Genomic DNA, 23,548 nt, shown 5'->3' on the forward strand with positions numbered 1-23,548 from the left:
CACCTCTATATAAAGGAGTGAAGACCTAGAGAATTGGTAATGCAAGAACGCTGAACGAAAGACTCACAAGATTTTCACAAGTACCAAACCTCTGCTGAAATTGTTCTGCATTCACTTAGAATTTCTGTGTCTCAAAGTCATATCTTAGAAATTCTTAAGTCCATTGAGTCTGTATCTGATTTGTATTGTGAGCACCTCTGATTGTATATCAAGTGTTCAACCTTAAACAATTTTCTGTGTAATTTTGTTTAGTTAGGAAGTCTCTTGCAGTTGTGCTTGAGCAGGAAGTCTCTTGATTGTGTTCTTGAGCAAAGGAAGTCTCTAGCTTGTGTGCTTGAGCAAAGGAAGTCTCTTGCTTGTGTGCTTGAGCATTTGTAATCAGATATTACTCATAGTGAAATCTCCTTGGAAGTGCAAGGGGGACTGGACTACTTCCGGATTGTGGAAGGAACCAGTATAATTGCTTTGTGTCGTTCTTCTTCTCTCTCTCTGTTTTATTCCGCTGCATTTAGATTCTGATTATCACTTCAGAAGCTGTCTCACCTAGCTTCTGATCAGTGTGTTCAGTTTTTAGGAGAAACGAAGAATTTTTCAAAACACAATTCAACCCCCCTTCTTGTGTTTTTCTCACCTTCATGGTGAAGTTGCTAGAGATGCCGTCTACCACTTGCTTGCAGCCAAGTTCAATAGACACCGAAGTAAAAACTTAAAGTACCAAGCCACTTTATCGCTTCTTTTAGGCCTCTTGCTTCTGCCTCTTTGGGTTGTGGAAGACCTCTATACCAAGCTGTCTTCACTCTCATGAACTCCCCTCGATCCCCTCTTAAGCACATACTGATCCCATAACATCCTTGGTCCTTAAAGATTGCCGCATCAACATTACACTTCACTTCCCAAATTGGCGGTCTGATCCATACCTCTCTTATTTGATTTGACATTCCAGTGTTGTGGGATTCTCTCTTTTCCTGTCTTATGCGGACTTGCTGCCATTGAAATAAGGTGTCGCGAGCCATATGCACTGAGATGCACGGTCGTGTTTCTATGTCGTTCCACAACTTGGCATCTCACTGCTTCCAAGTGCACCAAAAGGTCATTACAAAATCTAGAAGTTGTTGGTGTTCTAGGGATTCTAGTAAATGAAAGAAAAGGGAAACAAAACCATCCGCAATTTAATACTTATTGTAAATGAAAGAAAAGGGAAACAAAACCATCCGCAATTTAATACTTATTGTAACATAAAGTTTGTATTTATATATTATAGTTTATTTTAGTGATTTATTTGAACTATTTTTCTGATTCGGTCATTGTTTATATGACCGTTTTAGTGATACTTTTCTTTTGATAAGATGATATATTTTTTGATGGGTTGACAAAACAATCTCTCTTTGACAAAACATTCTTAAATACCGTTATTTTGATGAAAAGAAATACTTCTTTCATTAATAATTTTACCTTTATGTGAAACAATCAAATGCAAAGAAATAATATCGCCCATGCAATAAAATCTCAACCATTAGATCATGAAATAATTCAAATTCAACAGCCGAGATGTATCAAGTCAGACGACGTAAATGCATGCCAGGATCTAAGTCTAACTGCTTATCTGGCTAGTACGTACCAATGGCCACCAAACGCATAAGTTCCCATTAAATTTTCAACCCATCCATCCTTTTTTGTGGTCCCTATCATATCAAATCCCACTTCATCATAACTCTATATATTGTTGTTGGCAATCCCTCCTTTCATACAACCACCAAAGCCTCTTGTATCTTTCAACAAATTAAACTTCCTTTCTTATAAGCTTAATAACCACTAATATGGTTTTCCCACAAGAAGAGAAAGAGAGCTTAGTGTACGATTTGAGAGTATCTTCAGTTGGGCCAGGTCATGCCACTGGGTCGGATGTTTTTCACAATCCGAATGGTTTGGACTTGGCCATGAAACTTCACTATCTTAAAGTGGTTTACTTCTTTGACTCTGAGGCCGCACAAGGCCTAACAATTAAGAAAATAAAAGAGGCATTGTTCAATTTGCTCGATTATTATTTCATCCCTTGCGGCCGATTCCGGCGATCGGAATCTGGTCGACCCTTCGTCAAGTGCAATGATTGTGGAGCAAGAACCATTGAGGCCAATTGCACCAAAACTCTAGATGAATGGCTTGCTATGATGGATTGGCCTTCCTACAAGTTGCTCGTTTCTCAACAAGTCATTGGGCCAGAATTATCATTTTCTCCTTCCATTTTGTTGCAGGTTCTTTAATTTGCTAATGCATGCATGTCATACATACACCTTAATCAAATATTTAATGATACAAACCTAATACATATGCATCTCTCTACTCTCTTATATACTTCAACTCAAACAATTCAACAAAAAAACACTAATTAAGCGAAAGTATTTCTATCAGAGTTTTTTTGTTTTTTAATTTTTGAATTAGTAGAACAGAAGATAAAAGAGAAAATAAGTTTCAATATTTTTCGTACTCTCCTTGCCTTAGGGAGTGATATTAATTATTAGAGTTTAATAGTAGTGGGTTGACAGTCCAAAACAATTTTGCACGTATAATCAATTAAAACATTTGAATTGAAACGTAAATTAAAAATATTAATTGATGTGGTAATTTTAAATGTTTTGATTGGTTGTATGTGCAAAATTGTTTTAAACTGTTAACTTACAACCATTAAACTCTTATTATTAAGCGTATTCTCTCCAAAAGTGAATTTTGGTTAAAAATACGATGATATGACATGTTTTAAATAAAAATTTTAAGGAAACTTTTTTATAATTTCATGAATGTTGATATTTTTCATCATCATATGATATGCACATCATTTAAAACATATCACATCACCAATATTTTAGCTTAAAATATGGAGGGACCAAAACTATCAGATTTTCAAATAAGAAGACCAAATCAACAAAATGGTAACATTGGTCTTTAGAATATCTGCTAAAAAAACATTGTGTAAGCCTGGAACCAATTTGTTAGGTCATGCTAACTGCTAAAAAACTAACTTCGTCGTCTTTAAGGAAAATAGTTAGTTGCTTTTAATTTGTCTATATTTTAGTAGTAATATTAATTTGCTCAACATTGTGTAAGCCTGTGACCAAAAAAACATTGTGTAAACCTAAAGCCTGTAATGTAAGGAATTGGCACTGTCACATAAAGATTGAGAGGTGTAGTTGGTTCTTTTAAATAACAGTAATGATAATCGAACACAAAAATATAGACAAATTAAATTTGTTACATATTAACCATAAAAAATGAGAGTGAAAGGAAAGTTAAAAGGGTTAATATCTCAAATTAAATTTTTAATTTGGAAGGTCAGAAAGTAGCCTCTGTAAAATAAAAATAAAAACAATAGTTTCACCTCTGTAACTTTGAATTCATTAGATTTTAACCATTTACATAAACTATTTTCAGACATTTTAACACTTTACAAGGACTATTTGTAAACTTCGTATAAATATTTTTTACAAATTCAGGGTAAAATACGAAAAATTGAAAATTACAGAGATAAAATCTATATTTTTTATTGATAGGAACTATTTTTAGACCCCACTCAAATTACAGAGTCTATTTCAAGTTTTTCAATTGATAGAATTATAAATAAATGAGATTGATTTCGACGGTTAAAATTTACAATTAAATAAATTTCAATTGAGAGAACACCCCCTTCGGTTAATAAGAGTGTAATAGCGATTTTTCTTAATTTTACATGAAATTTTTCTTAAAAAAAAAAATTGTATTGCAAACGTGTCAAACATCAATAAAAAGTAAATCATTTATTGGCCTTGGTTGAGACCCCGTCAACCCAATTATTTTCCCAATCCATTTCACATTTTATGGTAGAGAATTCATACACATCATTTCTTTTTGTGAAATGTTAATGAGTGTCTTCCAGACATCTTTAAGTCTTTGTGAAAAAATTTGTATTCTAATTCAATGTATTGAAAGTGTTGCACCTCTTTAATGTAACCAAAAAAAAATCAATGTATTGAAAATTGAAGTTTTGACTTTTTTAAAGTAAAATTTATTAATACAGAATTCTTAAAAATTGTTTCGGACACACTCGTTAGTAAAACTCAAGAAAGAAAAATAATCCTACCATTATAGTACTACTACATTCACAATTATAGTCGACGAAGAGTTGAATGAACTTAAACCTAATTTAAAATTCAATTCAACAGTTAATTTGTTGAACTTGGTTGATGAAAAAATTATTTGCCAAAATTTAGAGTTTAAAAGTGGCAGAGTATTTTGACGATATTCCTTTTTTTTGTGGTGGCCGGGATTCGAACCCCGGAACCTTGCATATATTTTGACGATATTCCTAATTGTAGTTATGGAATTTTATTGGTTTTTATTTTAAATTTTAAACGAGTCAAACTCGACCTAAAAAAATTTCATATCAAATTTGAGAAGTTTTAAATTGAATCAAGTTCGACTCTAACACAATTTCGCCGGTATTTGCAACCAATTTCTTATTAGAGGAATGATATTTTGACAACCAATTTTCAACAACTTTTGTGACAACTCTCTTCCATACTCTCATTATACTTTTATTCTCTCTCTTCCTTTTTCTCTCTCTATTGTTATTGTCCAATAAGAATGGAGGAAAAAGGTTGTCCCTAAAAAGTTGTTGAAAATTGGATGTCAAAATACCATTCCTCTTCTTATTAATAGTTCCCCCTATCCAATTAAGTAAGTTCACCTAACTACTCACTGCTACTTTTAGAACACTTTAATTAATATGAATGGCTCCTTCCAAATCATACAGAAGTCATGTACAGTGTTTATGGTGTCCAACAATTTGTCATCATAGAATTAAATAGTCTCACCAAATTAAATGGTATAGTACCCTCTCCTTAAAGTTAGGAGTTTCTTTCCATGTTCTCTACTTTACTACTCCCTCCGTCTCTAAATAATAATCGTTTAAGGTTTATACACGGGTATTAAGGAAATGATTAATTGTGTTGATTTTGATGGTAAAATTAGTATCATTTACTAAAACACCCTTATTAATTGTAGTTAGTGGAGTAGTTAAGTTGGATGAAATTCAATAAATAAGGGTATAATAATGGAAAAAAATAATAAATGTTGCATTGGTATTCTAAAGTGACAATTATTTTGAGAAAAAGAAAAAATGGTAAAGAGACAATTATTATGAGACGAAGGGAGTATAGTTTTAAAATGAAAAATACTAAGAGTGTCTTTAGGGCATTGGTTAAGAAGACAGACATAAAAATGTGGTATTGTGAAATGGTTAAAAGTGATGGATTTTACTTTTTAAAAGTTAAAAAATGGTTGAATTCAATGCAAACTTATTATTTTTGATTTACTTAACTAGTGCTCCAAGGGCATTGGTTAGCAAGACCCTTTTAAACTAAAGGGAAATGGTAACGAGTATCTTTGGGACGCTCTTTAAGAACCTTTAATAGTAAGTTTATATTAAAATTCGTGTGATTAAGAACCTTTGTTAATGAGTGTTTTCAAGAAACTCTTTAAGATCCTAAATTTAGAAATTAATCACTTGAAAAGCTAAATATTACAAATTTCAGTGCATTAAATATACAAATTTTAATAAAACTTACTATTACATAGGACTGAGCATCGGACGGGTTCGGGCGGGTTCGGGCCTGAATTTGTCATGATGGATGAAACCGAACATCACATTTCAAGAACCATTTCCAACCACAAACATGCTCGGTTTGGGCGGTTCTCGGTCTGGTCGGTTCTCGGTTTGGTCGGATGGGTTGGTTCGGTTACAGGAAAAATGAAGCAAGCTGCGAAAGAAAAAAACTCCAAAACAAGGGAAAAAAATCCATAGCAAAAATTCCAAGAAGAGAAGAAGAAGGGACACAGTTCGGCCATGGAAAAGGCTTGAAAAAAAGAGATCTAGTGTTTTGAAAAGATAAAATATTTAACTGAAAGCTTAACATATTTGAATTTGTGTTAGGTGACATTTCTATTTAAAAAAACAAAACTACTTTTGGTTTAATTGTTTTGTGAAAAGTGGTTTTGTGTGTGGATAAGACAATGTGTCCTCCAGTAGAAGTGTACTTTGACCGAACAGAAAACAAAAGAAGCTAGTAATGCCACGTGACAAGTTGCATACCCCAAGACATGTTATATTGTTACAGCTGTGTCTATCCTTATAACTATCAGGAAATAGAAACACACAAGCTTTCAACTCGGTCGGACATGGTTTCCGATGGTTGCTATTTTACAAATCTGATTCCGACCGTTTGTAACTGTGTCAAACTGATTAGTTCAATTATGTAGACCCGTGGTCCGACCCGCACCCGCCCGTACCTTTTATTTTCCATCGGATTTATCGGGTACCGGTCGGGTTCGGTAAATCTGCTCAGTCCTACTATTACAGGTTCTTAAAGAGCGCCCAGAAAGAACTTGTTAACATTTTTCAAAAATTAAATCCATCAAGTATCACATTATTGTATTTATATTTTCAAAATGTTGGCAATAGAGAAAATGAAGAAAATAAAAAATGGAGAGGATCTTAACCCCCTCCATTAAGGTCAGTCCCACATTTATCAAGGTTTAAATTTTAATGATGATAGTAATAATATTTGACCTTAAAAAAAATAATTATTATTATTATTATATTTGACCTTTTAAAAAAAAATTGAGATGCAAAATATTTTAATTATGTTAATTAGTGTATTTTATATATATATATATATATATATATATATATATATATATATATATACTTGTGAGCATTTTATTTGTTGTACTTAAATGTTTTTATTTTTTCAGGTTAATTAATACATGAAAAACACTAATTTTTTGACAAATATAAAACACCTGTTTTAAAAACTGCCATAATTTTCTTCTAGTTTCAACCATGTTATAGCAACTAAACTAGGAACAAAATATTGTCGGTCTTTAATTATCCCAATTTGTTGCTGGTCTGTCCATCTCATGTCCAAACTTTGTTGAAATTTTGCTCTCAGTTTTGTCACCATCACTATTGACACCACTGAGATTCTTTAAATTTCTTTTAAAATATTGAGTACACAATTTTTTATAAAAACTTGTTATTTTGAAATATTAAACATATTTTTTTTTTGAAGGAAAATATTAAACATATTTAGAGGGCTCATTAGCATTTCTCATATATGAATAGGAGAGAAATTAATCTTGTTTTTAAATTCTCTTTTTATTTCTCAACTTTTTTTATCTATCTATCTATCTATATACTAAAGACGATCCTTGTCATTTTTATGAGAGATGAATTAGCTTTTATGTTATGATGAGTCATTGATTATTTGTCTGTTGTCTAGAGATTAATTTCAGTATTATTTTTGTTATAATTGAATTAGATGGCTAACAAGTTGCTGGAAAACTTTGATCAACCGTACTTATGTACATCTTATCCTCTCTTTTTTGTCTTTTTGTGCATGAGAGTATGTGCGAGGATCTAATACAAATTCCAAAACCTGACACTTTTCAGTTTTCTTACATAGTGAGATACTCCCTCCTTAACAAAATTTAAGTAGAAATGATAATAAAAAAATGGGAAATGATAACTTGTGCCCTCAAGGCACAAGTTAATGATTCAAATATGGAAATAATTCATTGGAATGTGTGCAATGCATTTAATCTTTAACTTTTTAATCAATTAAATGCACAAAATTTTAGACAATATTTCTTCTTTTGAATTTCTTAACATGTGCCCTAAGGGCACAAGTTAACACTACCCTAAAAAAATTGATGTATTATACAATTTTTTTAACTATATACATATCAATTTTTCAACTATCATTTTTTTTTATATTTCAATTTTTGTTTATTTTTGTTTATATTTTTTTAAAATTTATTGAATAAATGATATATTTAGTTTATACTATAATTAGATACAATAATTATTTAATAAATTTAAAGAAGAAGAAAAAATCTTTATTTATAAATTAGATTGAAGAAAATACGTGGTGTGGTGAGCTGTTCCTTTCACAAGACTAGAGATAAGCTGGATCCATTCCAAAGTCCATGTTGCTTGTGATCCATCAATTAATGTTAGGGAAAGACAGATTGCTTTATTTATTTTGATTAGTTTTTATAGAAGGGCAACACAAATTGTTAAGAGGATTTCTTTTCAAGAAATTATTACCTTCAGTTATAGAGTACTACGTATTAACGTTCTTCACAACATACAAAAACTGTATTGTATTGGAATTTTGAAATTGAGTACTTATATTCTTTTAGGAACATAAACACTTTCTAATTTAAGTCTATTTTACTATGTAAAGTCTTGTGAAAATAAAATCTTATTTTTCATTGTTACTATATAAACTTAGCTTTGCATTAAACAAGAGCCATGCATTGAATATTCGTGAAAAGCATTCATAAGTCGTTGGTTTTGCAGGTAACTCAATTTAAGTGTGGTGGGATTTCATTGGGCCTTAGCTGGGCCCATGTTATGGGGGACCCACATTCAGCTTCAGATTTCATCAACTTATGGGGTCAAACCTTGAACAATTTGAGCCTAAAACTGCCCTTCAACATTCCAAGATCCGTCTCAACACCCCTTAATTTTGGATCCGAAAAGGAACCGGCTACATTTAAACGGGTTGACCCGGTTGGTGATCATTGGATCCCAGCCAACAACAAAAAAATGGACACATTCTCCTTCCACATAACTAGCTCCCTAATGAACAACTTGCAAGAACAAATTTGGGGTCCAAGTGTTGAACAAACCCCTCCATTTGAAACTTTATGTGCAATAATTTGGCATTGCATAGCCCGAGTTCGAGAAGGATCCGAACCCACAACCGTGACAGTTTGTCGACCCGACCCTAATGGTAGGGGCAATGATATAATGGGAAATGACCAATTGATATGCAAGGTTGAGGCAGGAAAAGAGTGTTCTATTGTTGACACTAGTTTGAAAATTTTGGCTAGCATGCTTGTGGATCAAGGTATTGATGAAAGAAATCAAATTATGGATATAGTAGAAAAAGATCAAGGGGTGACTGATTTTTTTGTCTATGGTGCCAATTTGACATTTCTTGACTTAGAAGATGTCAATGTGTATGACTTAAAATTAAAGGGACAAAACCCAAGATTTGTTTACTACACACTTCAAGGGGTGGGAGATGAAGGTGTTGTTTTGGTGCTTCCTAAGGTGAATGATATTGATGGAAAATTTGTGACCATTATATTGCCAGAAGATGAAATGGTAAAACTTAAATCCGAGCTTAATGTGTATGGTATCATGTTTGAGGGTGACTTTTAATGATTGGTTAAGTAAGTTTAAGAATAAATAAGTTTGATAAGTTGTATTATTTGTGTGTTTGATTGCAGTATATTTATTATGTTAGTTGATTGTAAATTTGGGGCCTCATTAACGGTGTGTTTATGGCATGGAATGATATATTTCATATGAATTGTTATTAAATAAATTATTTTGAAGACAAATTATTGTTCATTTTCTTTTCTTGTTTCCTTTTCATTTTTACAAGGATTCGTTTTCTTTTCTGTTGATTGACAATTGCGCAGATAACAAAGTGTATGGATAAGTAGAACTCTAGTGTCACTAATATAAACTTCTTTAGATTATTTTGGGACATAGTATAAACTTTTTTAGTTGGAATTAAGACTAAACGAATTACAATTGCAATTTTTTTTTAAGAAAAATGTAAAACATTTTACAAACTTCTCATTCATAAATTATAAGAGAAAATTATTTTAGTTTTAACTTACTCTTATAATTTATGAACCAGGTAACAGTTCGTTATGCTCCATCAGAGTATATAGGTTTTAAGCATATAGTGAACTTTGCTATAGGTTTTAAGCATATAGTGAACTTTGCACTTTGCAGGTGGGTACCTATATGCTAAGAACAGTGAACTATATAGCTAATGCACATGATATTACAAAACTAAAAATTATTATTTTTCATTAATGATGTGGATCAGGTTTCTTCCTTGTGTTTTGTCAAAAACTTTAAAGACAATAAAGATTAAAGGTCACGGTCCATTTCAATGTTTTTATTGTAAAGACAAAGTTGCTGTCAATATTTTTCTTCCTCTAGCGCAATACGCAAGTGGTTTTAATCTTTGAGATTTCAATTTAATGGTATGAATTTGACTTCATAATTTTAAATGATAAAATTCAAAACTTTTTTTTTATGTGAGCGTAGTTCAATTGGTATAAACATTGCATGTAATATGTGAGGGTCGGAGTTCGAACCCTAAATTCTCCACTATTCACTTTATGATGTGAATATCCTGCCACTAGACTACTTAACAAAAAAAAAGTTAAAATATGTTTATAAAGGAAAAAAATAAAGTTCAAATTTTATTGACAATTGTAAAATGATCATTAGTGTCACCCATTTTTAGTTTAAATTTTTACTTTTCAATGGTTTATTATGATATAATTTGTTTTCTTCTTATCAAAATGAATAAAATAAACAATATGTATTATATCAAAACGAATAAAATAAAATCTGGTTTGATATTTATAACTGGTTAGGTTTATCTACGATTCATCTAGTCAAGTCTAAGAGCATTTACTTCAATTTGGATCAATTGTCGGCTTTTCAGATAATGTTCATAATGTTCTTCATTTGATTTGGTTTTCTTGCGTCTGAATCATTCGGCGTGAAAGAAATTCAAGAGTATTTTTTTTAACAAAAGAGGGATTCTCTTCGGTATCTTATTGAGAAAATTAAGCTTTAATCTTTCTGGTGACTTAACCATCTCTTGTGTTTGGGCGTCATTACCTAATTTATTTTGTCTTCTTTTTGTAAGATTTTTTTTTTTCCTTTTTTCTAGTTTGACAATTTTTGAACATCTGATCTAATTGTAGTTCTTTTTCTGAGTCTTTCCTGGCACTCCATGTGCGGGATTGACTGAGAAGTTTGGTTTATATATTTCATTTTAACTTCTAAAATAACCCTAGATTTCAACACTAGAAACCCTAGATAATTAGAAAGGCAAAATAACATTTTTGCCCTTTGTTTGTGGGATTATATCATACAAATTGTGATACGGGCCAACTATTTTGAAAGTGTATATTTTTTTGTTACAATTTTAAAAGTATATTCAGTATATATTATAATAATAATTCTTTTTCACATAATCATCACCATCCCATATATTTCAAAAAAAAAAAAATCACCATCCCATATATTAAAATCTTTCAATACAATATATTATATCTTTTGTTTGGCATTACTTCTTAATGTTTTTTGTTCTTTTATTTTTTATGTTTAATTGAATAACAATAATAATGAAAAATTACACATTAATTTTACCTAATCAAAGTTGTGTCTAAGAATTTTTTTATAGGTGCATGATATTTTTTAAATGATTTAGAGACCGAGTCACTGGTTTAATAAATTTTAATACCTATAAAAAAAATTATAGTGTCCGAGTCATAAGAACGAGTCATCCGATTTAATCCGATTCAGCCATGCGGTTCAACCAGTGACCCAGTGGTTCGACCATTGACTCAGTGACCCAGTGCACCTGCCTAGTCGATGACCGAGCCGAGTTTTAAAATTATGCAAATGACACCATGGTGTCAAATTAAATATGACACCAAATCTTAACCATTAATTCAACCTTAATCCGACGTCTCTCATCAATTCATTAAATGCTCACATGCTTTCAAATGATCCAAAATTTAATTTTAGAAATAATTTATTATATCTTCTTTTGATTAATTATTTACCAAAAATTCTATGATGGTATTATTACGATTTCTTTACACTATTCACTGTTATCTTTTTTTTTTGAAGGGCTTATCATCCTTATATCTTTATTTCTATTAACCTTTTTTATTTTTATTTTTCTTAGAAGAACCTAAAGAAAATTGATTTATAAAGAGCACCAAGGATAATGAATGGACGATTGCACCCAAAATTATAAAAGAACATATGCTACTTAACGAAAGCAAAACACAAATGCTAAAACACCCGATACAAGAATATTAGCAGCATTTTGTCAGCAAAAAAAAATAGCAGCATGAACTCAAGAATCATACATACGATCCACCAATGAAAGAGTAGCCAATATAACGAAAATGGCAAGTAATTAACCAAGAGAAGAAAGAATAAATTATTTCTAAAATTAAAACTTGGCTCATTTGATCAAACATGTGAGAATTTAATGAATTGATGAGAGACGTTAGATTAAAGTTGGATTAATGGTTAGGATTTGGTGTCAAATTTTATTTGACACCTATATATATATATATATATATATATATATATATATACACATCCTCATGTATATATTAATTTAGTTAAATGGTCATTTTTCGGGTGATTGCTTAATTCCATTCCATAAGAGTATTTTAAGCTTAAACACACTTATACAAACTATCAAATACTTAAAACAACCATAAAAATCAAGTAGTCAAAACAAAAACAAAAGTATTTCATTTGGGAGATAAACTCCTCGGATTTTAAACTAGATGACTTCTAGCAACTTTCTATTTTCAATACTATTTATAACACTCATTGTTTCATTGGATGAAATTAATGTCGATTCCACCGCATTATGCCGGACTCATTTTTAAAATTTAAAACCTACAATAATTTCATCAAAGCAGAGAATTATTGTTAGAAGGTGTGTTTCTAACACTTTCCTTTTTGAACAATAAATATATATATTTCAAAGAAAATGCTAACTTGTACCTTAAGGGCACAAGTTAATGAGTCAAAAGTAAAAAAAAAAAAAATTACAAGAAAAAGTATAAATTTTGTATTGTAATCAATGTATTTGAATTTAATTTTTTTACTTTTGATTAATTGAATGCACAAAATTTAAGAGAATATTTCTATTTTTGAATTTCTTAACACGTGCCCTTAGAACACAAGTTAGTATCACCAATTTTTTAATAGTGAACACTAAATGTTCTAAAAGATTTGTCCAAAAAAAATATATTGTAAAAGCTATAACATTAACAAAACCATTATTTATGTGAGAACCACAATCACATGTGTCCCATATAATAATTGATGTGTGCTTAATGTTTCCTTTTTCGTCTCTCTTTTTTCTCTTATGTTTGAACAAAATACGGTGCCATTTACTCACTAGACTCAGAGACGTGCCTTTATGGCTAACAAGTAGTAACATGTGCTAGGGTTGGAGGTGTTTGAAAACCCAACTCTTTCCTTGAAAGCTTCGTTTAATTGAACAAATTCCGTGTTATCTTCTCAAGTAACATTTAATGGAACCAAAATTTTCGTAAACTACCTAATTTAATTTGTATTACATTTTGTTTTAACTAACTAAATGTTAAACTTGCATTTGATTTGTTTCAAATCATTGATTGCTGCATGAAATGGTGCATGCATGTTGTTGAAAACTATTTCAAAAGTTAAATGTACCATTCAAAAGCAACCGATTTTAGACAAAGAGAATACATAAGAAATCAACCTACTGAAACTGATAATGAAAAGAGTGACGGTGGTAACTACATGAAGTCATTGAGTGAACTCAAACCAAAAGCAACATTATGCATCCACCCACAAAAATGTTCAACAAAAACATGCTAACTTGAGATCCTGCGTAATAAAGATTTATGAAATAACAATAACTATGCACTTTACGTACATATATGGCTGAATGGCTGAATGCTGATGGAAGTACCAACTCCCAACCAAATAACTAACTGATTTTGACTAAATATATACGACCACGTAACTGATTTTGCCATTTTTTTTATTAATGACATTTGCGAGTTCTCTTTTTTTTTTGGTAGTTCTCTTTATTAGTTGGACGGTGACAACAATGTGTACCGTATATATGAATATTATAAATAGTCGGTTGAAAATTAAAATGTGTGGAATACGTCGCTCCAGATTTTATTCTACAACAAGGTCCAAATCTATTTGGAATTTATAAGATGAAAGTAAAATCATAATGATGTATATAAAACTTTAATGTTTAGACTCAAGTGGTTAATCGTTTAATAGAAAACAAACTCAAATTTTAGCTGAATCAATCATTGATCGTGCTTTACTTGCGCTCTGGCTCTAGCAAACTCTGTATTATCATGACCCTAAATATTTTAAAAATTTGATGATGACGACGACACAAGTTAGGTTATCTTCCTGCATTTTATGATAAATCTTTGATGAAATTAGCAGTTAGTCCTTGAATTTAAAATGGGAAGAATAACATTCAACTTATTCACCTTGTAAAATGCACTTATCATTTACAACCAAAGCTCCTAATAACAAAATTTTGTTGGGGAAAAATCTTTATAACGAAGTAAAATAGTTCCCTCCCAGGCCAAACAAAATGACACTATAAAAATCTTCCCCCAGAAACATAACCAAGTGGACTGATTATAATTAAATTAAACAAAATGGCAAAGAGGCACATTTTTTTTGGTAAACTATGTTTTTTTTTTCTAAAACAAGTAAACTATATGGTAAGCATAATGAAAAGTACATATTTTCTAAACATGAACTTTATATCTGATTTGATGTAGAGTATGAAGAGTTGCATATTTATATATACAGTTATTATACACATAGAGAACAAAGGAGAATTGTAGTCACAATCCCCCTCTCTGCTGGCGTATTCGAGCCGCCCATGACGTATTATCAGCAGCATCCATGACCTTGCTATCACTTCTTCTCTTCAGGCCATCGAGTTGAGATTGCCAACGAGATTTCCATTCATCCTTTTGTTCACTCACCTAATAAGAAAGCAATAACTTAGATCAGTATGTAAATTTAAAAACAGCAGCATTCTTCTAGCCAATCCCCCCAAAGGTCCTATTCAATGAAAAATAAAAATAGAAAAAGCCTTCTATGTACATAAAACAGTAGTACAAATTAGTCAACAGAACAAGCAAATACAGAAAAGTAAAATGACCCTATCTCTTTTGAAGGCGTGATTCGTTACCATGATTCAAGGATTATATTATAATATGAATGAATAAAAAATGATTAAGTAGATCACATTAGATATCTTCAGAAGATAATTTTTGTCATCGTTATTGATTATCGTCGTTATTTATATTATTATGTTGTTTCCTGACTCATTCTCTAATCGACTAATTAAAACAATCCGAAAACAACATCCTGGATTATGTGATTAGTTTAAATTGTATAGACTATTGATGAGCTGAAGAGCCAACTTAACAATTAATACAACTAAATTAATATAACTAACTTGTTCAGTGTTTGTGGTGGTGAGCTGGGTTTGATGTTGACATATACACACAAAAGGAAATGAATATGGAGAATAGACAAAAAGCAGAATAGAAGCCGTAACATACTCTCATACAAGCAAAATGTCTTCAAGAAAAGGTTTCAATCTCTCTCATAATCCAAGAAAAAATATAATTGATTATGGAAGGGAGTCAATTTGCAATTTTGTAGACTAAGTAAATAATAATATAAGCTCACACCCAAAACGTAAGTCAGTTACACCCTAAACCAAGTTGCCTGTTTTTTATTTCATTATAATAATAAATTATAAATTGTTTTGGTGCATACCAAAGCACACCTAAAATGTACCTATCACTTTGTTTTTACTTTGATTCTTATTAAAAGGATTTGTATATGAAACAGTGAAAACAAAATGACAGTTTTTTGTAATAAAAAATGGAAGTGAAAAATGTATTCTGAAACTATACAGATCCTAAAGTGTTTCATCATCCTAAAATATTTGAACCTAAGAGAAAGAAGGAGATAGCACAAAGGAGTCCTCAAGCACCGATAAATATCAGGAACCAGAAGTCACGATTAAGCAAATCTCATTCCTCCTCAAAATATTACGATACTCCCTACAGTCCAGTTCTGATATATATTTGTTCCTAAGATAACCAAATCAGTAGGAAAATAACTTTGAGACTCAAATACAAAACAGTCTCACTTCATAATTGAGATTTTGTGAAGTTCCATCTCAGTTCTGTGAAAGTTTCAGGCTCAATCATTAATAAATTTTCATAATTTTGGCTCAGCCAAGATAAGGAGGAAGCCTTAAATGATGATAAAACCACACAATGTCATGTAATCAAAATTTAAAATTATCATTAAATTTTACACAACATATTCAGATTAGCTTATTTTGCAGTGGAAAACCCGGTTTCAGTCATAAGCTCTACCCCGAACAGATTGATAAATTGTAAGCTTTTCAGGGGAAAACAAAAATTAGTCCAAGCTCTTCAATTATTAATGTGAGCTATGGTGAGTCTTTTTCAAATGTGATTCTGAATGACTTTCATTTTGAAAAGTTGATTTGAACAAAAAATGAGTTAGAAGTGAAGTGATTTGAGTTTGAATTTTTTACTTTTAAGTTAATTTGATGTAGAATTAGTGTTAATTTTTTCAACCCAGGCAAAACTAATTTTAACATGTAATAACCATATAAGATATTTTTAAGCAAAATCACATTTTCCCCATGCAAAATCAATTTAAGGACTATAAACACAAGAATCATCTATGATGGTGTAAAAAGAGCATGACCTAAACTTGCTTGAGATACCATGCAAAATCAATTTAAGGACTATAAACACAAGAATCATCCATGATGGTGTAAAAAGAGCATGACATAAACTTGCTTGAGACACCAAAAGCTTCTCAAACAAAAAAGGAACAAACACACAATTCCAACATAGAAGTTGCACAATAACAGCCATACACTGACAAAACATGAGAACAAATTACAACCTCAAAAAGGGAGAAAAAAATATCCTAACAAATAATAATTAATAACTGAATAGAAAAGTTAAATAGCAACCACAAATCAGAACCTTGACAAATCAACCCTCCCAGATGAAAACAATGAAGGGTCTCTTTGGATTGACTTATCTTAGCTTGCTAATTGACAAAAACACTTTGTAAAGCTATTCATAAGAGTTCATGAAAACAGTTTATGACATGTCCATAAGCTATTTTCAGCTTATTTCTATAAGCTCTCCAGAATAGCTTATGAAAACAGTTAACTTCATTTTATCGTTTGCTATAGAAATAACTTATACATAAGCACTTATATGATAATCACTTATTTAATTAAGTTGTTTATCCAAAAATGATATAACTTGACAATTGATTTGATTTATACATACTATCGGTGTAAAAAGGTTTCAAACATGCATCCAATCATATAAAAGTTCAAAAATTCCATATCAATTAACTCTTTAACAATCATCCATAACAATAACAAACATAAACACTAAACTCAAATAACAACAATCAAACGACACACTAATTCCAAAACAAAAAATCAACATAAAAACATCAAAATCATAAAATTAATTAATTAATTAAACAAAAAAACACACCCCATAAGAAGAAAAAAAATCAAATTTTTATGAAATATAAGAAAAAATGGAAAGAAAAAAAAAATAGAAACCTGATCAGAATGATTATAGCATTTACGAGCATTGAAAGCAAGATGAATCCCTCTAGCCATATCTCTATCATACATAATCCTCCTTGAAGGATCAGACAAAGTTTCATACGCCTCCTGCACCTGAATAAACCTCTTGGTATACTCTTCCACCCGATCCGGTGGTGAAACATCCGGGTGATACTTTCTTGCAAGTTGTTTATAAGCGCTTTTGATATCCATCAATGAACCGGATTCTGGTATGCCCAGAAGATCGTAGAAGCTCCGTTCCTCCGCCACAACGCCGTCGTTGAAGGTGGCTTTAAGCTTTGGGAAGGATGACCCGAATGAGATTCGGGTCATGGGTATGGTGGTGGGTCGGAAGGACAGTGAAGGAGGAGGTAGTGTTGGTGTGATGAAGCGATAATCGCTTCCGGGGATTGTTAAGCCGTAACAACGCATCTCTCTCTCTCTTTCTCTCTCTCACTCTCAGACAGACACTCTAATTTGCTGTTCAATTGTATGATTCAAGGTTTATTGTGTTCTTTTAAGATTGATCCGTCTTATATATATATATATATATATATAGACACACGTGCTGCATGTGCAACTATAGAGACGAAGAAGGTAAATCTCTCGAGTATGTATGATGATCGTAAGGAATGACGTAACTATTTTCAAATACACACGCGCGCACATGCAACTATAGAGACGTAGAAAGTAAATCTCTCGAGTAGGTATGATGGTCGTAATAAATGACGACACTATGTTCAAATACACACGTGCGCGCACACGTAACTATAGAGATGTAGAAAGTAAATCTCTCGATTAGGTATGATGATCGTAAGGAATGACGACACTATTTTCAAATACACATGTGCGCGCACGTGCAACTATAAAGACGTGGAAAGTAAATCTCTCAAGTAGGTATGATGATCATAAGGAATGACGACACTATTTTCAAATACACAGTGCACGCACACATAATTATAGAGACGTAGAAAGAAAATCGTAAGGAATGACGACACTATTTTCGAGATACGTATAGAGATGTAAAAAGTAAATCTCTCGAGTAGGTATGATAATCGTAAGGAATGACGTAACTATTTTTAAGAACAGTTGTATTCTTAGGTTGCATTTGACCCAAAGATTAAATTGGAAAATATGATTTATCATTCATTTTAATTCTATTGGATTTTTTTAATGGAAATAATTAATATGATTTATTGAATTATTACTTTTTTGAGGGATGCTTCAATGAATTATTTTCTTGTTTGGAAAGTGAGTATTACATATTTATTTGTTCTTATCCGATGTGATGAATTTTCGAAATGTTTTTTTTGGTCAAGAAAATGCTTTTTATTAAGGTCTTGAAAATATTTGTTATCTTGTATAATTTTATGTGGTTTTGTTTTTTCTATTTAATCTTTTTGATAAGATTAATTAATTTGTTCTTTTGTGTATTTGTTTTGTGGTGGTCGTTCCTATCTTTTCGGCGATAAACGATGGAAGAGGAAGACTTATGATTTGTGTTTTGTACTCCCTCCGTTTCAAAATGAGTGTCGTTTTAGGTGTTTACACACATATTAAGAAATGCAATGATTAAGAGAAAGAGAATGGTTATTTTACCAAATTATCCTTATTAACTATTGGTTAGTTTTAAAAGTAATACTTTGGAAGTAGTGTGCAGAGTATTAATTGGAGGGTACAATTGAAAAGAAAAAGTTATTATTGCATTGGAAACTGAAAGCGACATTCATTTTGAAACAAATTTTTTTGGCTAAAGCGACACTCATTTTGAAACGGAGGGAGTATTTTCCTAGGAGAAAACCTAACGTAAAATAAAAAAAAAAAAACTAATAATCTACCGTACCTTGTCTTTTCGAATTATATTTTTGTACAGCTCTTTATAGCTATGCTCCTTAACTCTTCTGGATGATCACTAAATCAAACTCGGCATATGATATTTTCTAAAACTTTCAATGACCACATTCAAGCACACTTTTAGATAGAGTTTGTCGTCCACTTGAGTCTCACAAAGCTTGAAGAATAGTCTTTGTTGTTGCGAGCGAATAATACCTGATTTACACTTAAAAAATTTCAGTTAAGTTTTTTTTTTTTTTGTTGGTGAGGAAATTTTAAGTCAGTGACTATAAAGCATTGATCGGTGCATTTTTTTTTACGGATTTTTGCACATTCTCTATAGTCTTGCATTTTGACATTTGAGTGACATTTTGAGATATTTTTACGCGTAATTTAATATTTCATCGTGTTTCTATATTTTGAGCCTGATTTTAGCGCTGATTTAATTTTTTGTATTAATTTTCGGCGATAATTTTAATGTATTAATTTTCACCGTAAACCATAACCTTGGTTGCGGTTATCCGATTAAGGCGTGTAAACAGGTGTTTGGAAAGATGAGAAATAGAGCTACAACATTCATGCTTCACTCAAAGCCCAAATTGGAGGTCTTGCTAGTAAAAAAAATGTGAATTTCTGAAGCACCAAAGCGTTTGCGGGTTTTTGGATCACTTAACCTTTTGTAATTTTTACAAATTGGTGCTTATAAACCCACCTCTTGTCAAACTCGGTTCTAAGTATTATTTTAACTTCTAAGACTATAAATAAGGTTGCAAGACGCCAGAGACGTTTCGTCTTTCATTCAACCGCTCTTTACATATTTCAAATTATGCAAAACTTATTTCATGGAAGCTTAATTTTGTAGATCAATTTACCGGTTAAGGATTCTATTTTAAGTCTTGAGATTTTATTTTAATGTCAATTTTGTGTTATATGATTAATGATTTAATATCTTTCTCCTTTCAATCTTCAATTTTGCTTAATCATTTTATGTATTGAACGCTTGTTTCGAAGCCGATTTTGTTGAATTGCCATCGTACAACTGGTTGAGGTTAGGCATGGCAATGGGGCGGGGTGGGGACGGGTTTTACCTTCCCCATCCCCATACCCTATTCTCATATATTTACCCGTTACCCTACCCATACCCAACGGGGATGAGAAATCGAACCCCATCCCCGTCCCCAACGGGTTCGGGGATCCCATCCCCATCCCCGTACCTGCAGTGAAATATTTTTTAATAAAAAAAGATTTTTTTTCCAACCCCAATGGCAATTTTGTAAAGCATTATGTTCCCTTTAACATTTCCTTAACATAATGATTTGGTTGCTACTTTAAAAATCAAAGGCAATTTTTATAACATGGAAATTATTAAACCAAATAACATAACATGATCTAGGATTGTGTTTCTATTTATATAAAAAGGGGTAAAAAAAATAATTTTTTACATTTGGGACGGGTATGGGTATGGGTTCGGGGTGGGTACATAAAACCCCGTTACCCGTCCCATACCCGTGTTTTGAGATCGGGGAAAACCCAAACCCAGTCAAAGCGGGGAAAACCCGTCAAATCGGGGTGGGTTTGGGCGGGTACCCATGGGGACGGGTATTGTTGCCATGTCTAGTTGAGGTTATTCGAATTAATTTAGACGCTTGTTTTAGCTATATTCGAATCAAGGTTGTTAGATTATGTAACACTTTGTAAGCTATGCAATGTGACTTTTTATTTAGGGAACTATGCACTATAACTTATATAAGCTAAGCTTTGATCTTAACAAACATATTTTCGATTCAAATAAATGGCAAATGTACAGTGTTTTTTTTGGAGAAAATATAAAGAGTTTATTACACTATCAAACTGTCATAATTAAATCATTAAAAATATTCGACATTTATCATAAATATCATCAAAGTCGCATACTTTGTCACTTTTTATAAACAACCTTCGAAAAAAGAATTTGTACCTGCATATACTACTACTTTGTCTTTAAAAGTATCAATATTGAATACACCTACGACAAAGAATAATTCAGTAGCCATGCAAAAAGCATACATATTAATTAGAGTAATGATATTTTGACATCCATTTGATGACAATTTTGTTGACAACCTTGTTTTTCTCACTTCTTATTGGTCAAAAACAATGGAGAGAGAAAAAGGAAGAGAGAGGATAACAACATCATGTGAGTATGAGAGAGAAAGTTGTCCAAAAATTGTCAAAAAGTGGTTGTCAAAATATCATTTCTCTATTAATTATTACTTACTTTTTTTAATATATATTAAAAGTGTCCAAGTTGTTTATAGAAAGAAAAAAAAGTGTTCAAGTTGTTTATAGAAAAAATCTCAGAGAAAGTATATGATTAAACCTTTTTATTTTGTTGAAAAATAATAGTATCCCGCAACCACAAGGTAGCTCACCTATCAAAGCCCTAAATGGATTGTGCATGCCGCCTGTCATTCAAAAATCATTTTTTTCCTGATGAATGTTGAGTAGGTTCAAAATGGATTTTGATTCATATCCTGAATGGATGTATGTAGGTTCATACTTTGTTGTTGGTGTGAGGATCTTTTCAATGAGTAATTTGTAGGTTTGTATGTTAAGTTTTAGAGCCTGTGAGATATCTCATGTCTTTGAGGAGCCTCAAGAATCTATATTCACCCATACTCTCACCTACTCAAGTCTAAAGTTACTTAAACATAGAGGATCTAGAGATAAAAGGATGCAATTTCTATAAAAAAGCATCAAGGGTCTGCTGAGAAGAGGGTCTTGGAGAGTCATGTGTATACTTTAAAAAAAATTCAATGAACGTATAATAATTCAATCAATTATTTTTCAAAAACAAAAAACTTTTTATAGTACATAATTCATAAAAGGAAGGAAAAATGGGTTAAGATCTTAAAAGAAATCTGACCATATATACCCAAGGTACCCCTGAGGGTGGATAGGAGGGACGGCAACCCAGTATAATTTTTATTTAGTAGTTAGTACTATATAGATATATTTTTAAAACTCGCTTTGATTAATTATATCGAAAATATATTTTAGAAAACATTGATTATGAATAAACATTGACAAAATTACTCATTTCGTCCCTTAACTTAATTTTAAGTAACGCTTTCATCATTTATCTTTTTATTTTCCCGATTTCATCCTTTATGTGACAATCAAGAAACAGTTTTGTCCTTTATCTTTTTCTTTTCTCGATTTAATCTTTTATTTTAAAAAATGTGAACATTGTTATCCTTTTTTATGGAATTTTTCAATGAAATTTGAGTTGTTATGTTTGTATGATGAAGATTTGAATTTGTTTATGAGTTTGATGAATTTTTTATAAATTTTTTAATAAATTTTTTTATTTTGTTTTGATAAAAAAAAAGATAACAATGTTGACATTTTATAAATAGATGACTAAATCGAGAAAAGATAAAGGACGAAAATATTAACTAATTATAACATAAAAAGAAAGATAAATGACGAAAATGTTACCTGAAATTAAAGTTATGAGACGAATTATATAATTATGTCATAAATCTTTTAGAACTAGAAATGCAATAAAAAAGATATTCGAACAATTTGTTTTAAGAAGGATCTTTGAATGATTAAAAGGACACAACCTCGTTGATTCGTCCAAGACATCAAAAATCTTAAGCAACCTTGATATACACCACAACATGGGGTTGGGAAGTCCTTCGTCGGAATACCATATTGCAAGTTGCAATAGATTTGACTTGTTTTGCGTTTGTCCTTTAAATAGAAGGCACGACAATAAAAAATATGGAATTTCCGTTAATGATTGGTTTCTCAGGAATGACGTTAATGATTGGTTTCCCAGGAATATGTGATATGCCTCACGAAGCATGAAATAAGTCTAAGATGATGCAAGCAACTTTATCTTTTGAGCACTCTATAATTCACTATTTAATTGGATCAAATCAATGCACGTCCCACCATTTTTTGAGTTTTATTTCCAATGTATAGGTCTCACATTTAAATCAATAAAAGAGTGAATACTATAAAGAGTGCTCAAAATAGTGTAGATACTAGATAGCATTCCTCACAAGTCTAATGACGCTTTTTGCTAAAAAAAAAAAAAAAAAAATTGACGCTTTCTTGAATTTAATGATTGGTTTATGGCTATTACTGTTAGAATGACTTTCCAGGAAATAATCCAACAGTCAAACTTTTTTTTTTAAAGAATCCAACGGTTATACTTAAATACAGAAACAAATCTTAAAAAAAAATATCATCGACATTCTCAGGAATGTCATCAACATTCTCTAAGATTCACTCTATTATAAACACAAATCACTCCAAAGCCACTAATCATTTTACAAGTGCTCACGAGCTTAGAGCTTCATATA

The 23,548-nt window shown here is 31.2% G+C and overlaps 2 protein-coding genes across 2 annotated transcripts; one reads left to right on the forward strand and one right to left on the reverse strand.

Moving 5' to 3' along the window:
- Positions 1-1,746: 1,746 nt before the first annotated feature.
- LOC146933239 (HXXXD-type acyl-transferase family protein) lies at positions 1,747-9,444 on the forward strand. The gene is made up of 2 exons (XM_085704981.1): positions 1,747-2,252; positions 8,393-9,444. The coding sequence occupies exons 1-2, from the start codon at positions 1,818-1,820 to the stop codon at positions 9,260-9,262; spliced, it is 1,305 nt and encodes a 434-aa protein (XP_085561107.1). The 5' UTR covers positions 1,747-1,817; the 3' UTR covers positions 9,263-9,444.
- Positions 9,445-14,143: 4,699 nt separating this feature from the next.
- Positions 14,144-17,871, reverse strand: LOC146933240 (chaperone protein dnaJ 20, chloroplastic-like). The gene is made up of 2 exons (XM_085704982.1): positions 17,355-17,871; positions 14,144-14,688 (listed from the first exon to the last, which is right to left on the reverse strand). Exons 1-2 carry the CDS (start codon positions 17,790-17,792, stop codon positions 14,545-14,547), a joined length of 582 nt encoding a protein of 193 aa, XP_085561108.1. The 5' UTR covers positions 17,793-17,871; the 3' UTR covers positions 14,144-14,544.
- Positions 17,872-23,548: the final 5,677 nt, after the last annotated feature.

The sequence above is a fragment of the Medicago sativa genome, chromosome 4 (genome assembly GCF_051527215.1).
Source record: "Medicago sativa cultivar Bolivia chromosome 4, Bolivia_mono, whole genome shotgun sequence".
Classification (NCBI taxonomy): Eukaryota; Viridiplantae; Streptophyta; class Magnoliopsida; order Fabales; family Fabaceae; genus Medicago; species Medicago sativa.

Bases quoted from the DNA above. Each gene is read 5' to 3' on its own strand.
- LOC146933239 (XM_085704981.1), top strand. From the start codon at position 1,818: ATGGTTTTCCCACAAGAAGAGAAAGAGAGCTTAGTGTACGATTTGAGA. The intron at 2,253-8,392 runs GTTCTTTAATTT...TTGGTTTTGCAG, and splicing joins CTCCTTCCATTTTGTTGCAG to GTAACTCAATTTAAGTGTGG.
- LOC146933240 (XM_085704982.1), bottom strand. From the start codon at position 17,792: ATGCGTTGTTACGGCTTAACAATCCCCGGAAGCGATTATCGCTTCATC. The intron at 14,689-17,354 runs GTTTCTATTTTT...CTTTCTTATTAG, and splicing joins GCTATAATCATTCTGATCAG to GTGAGTGAACAAAAGGATGA.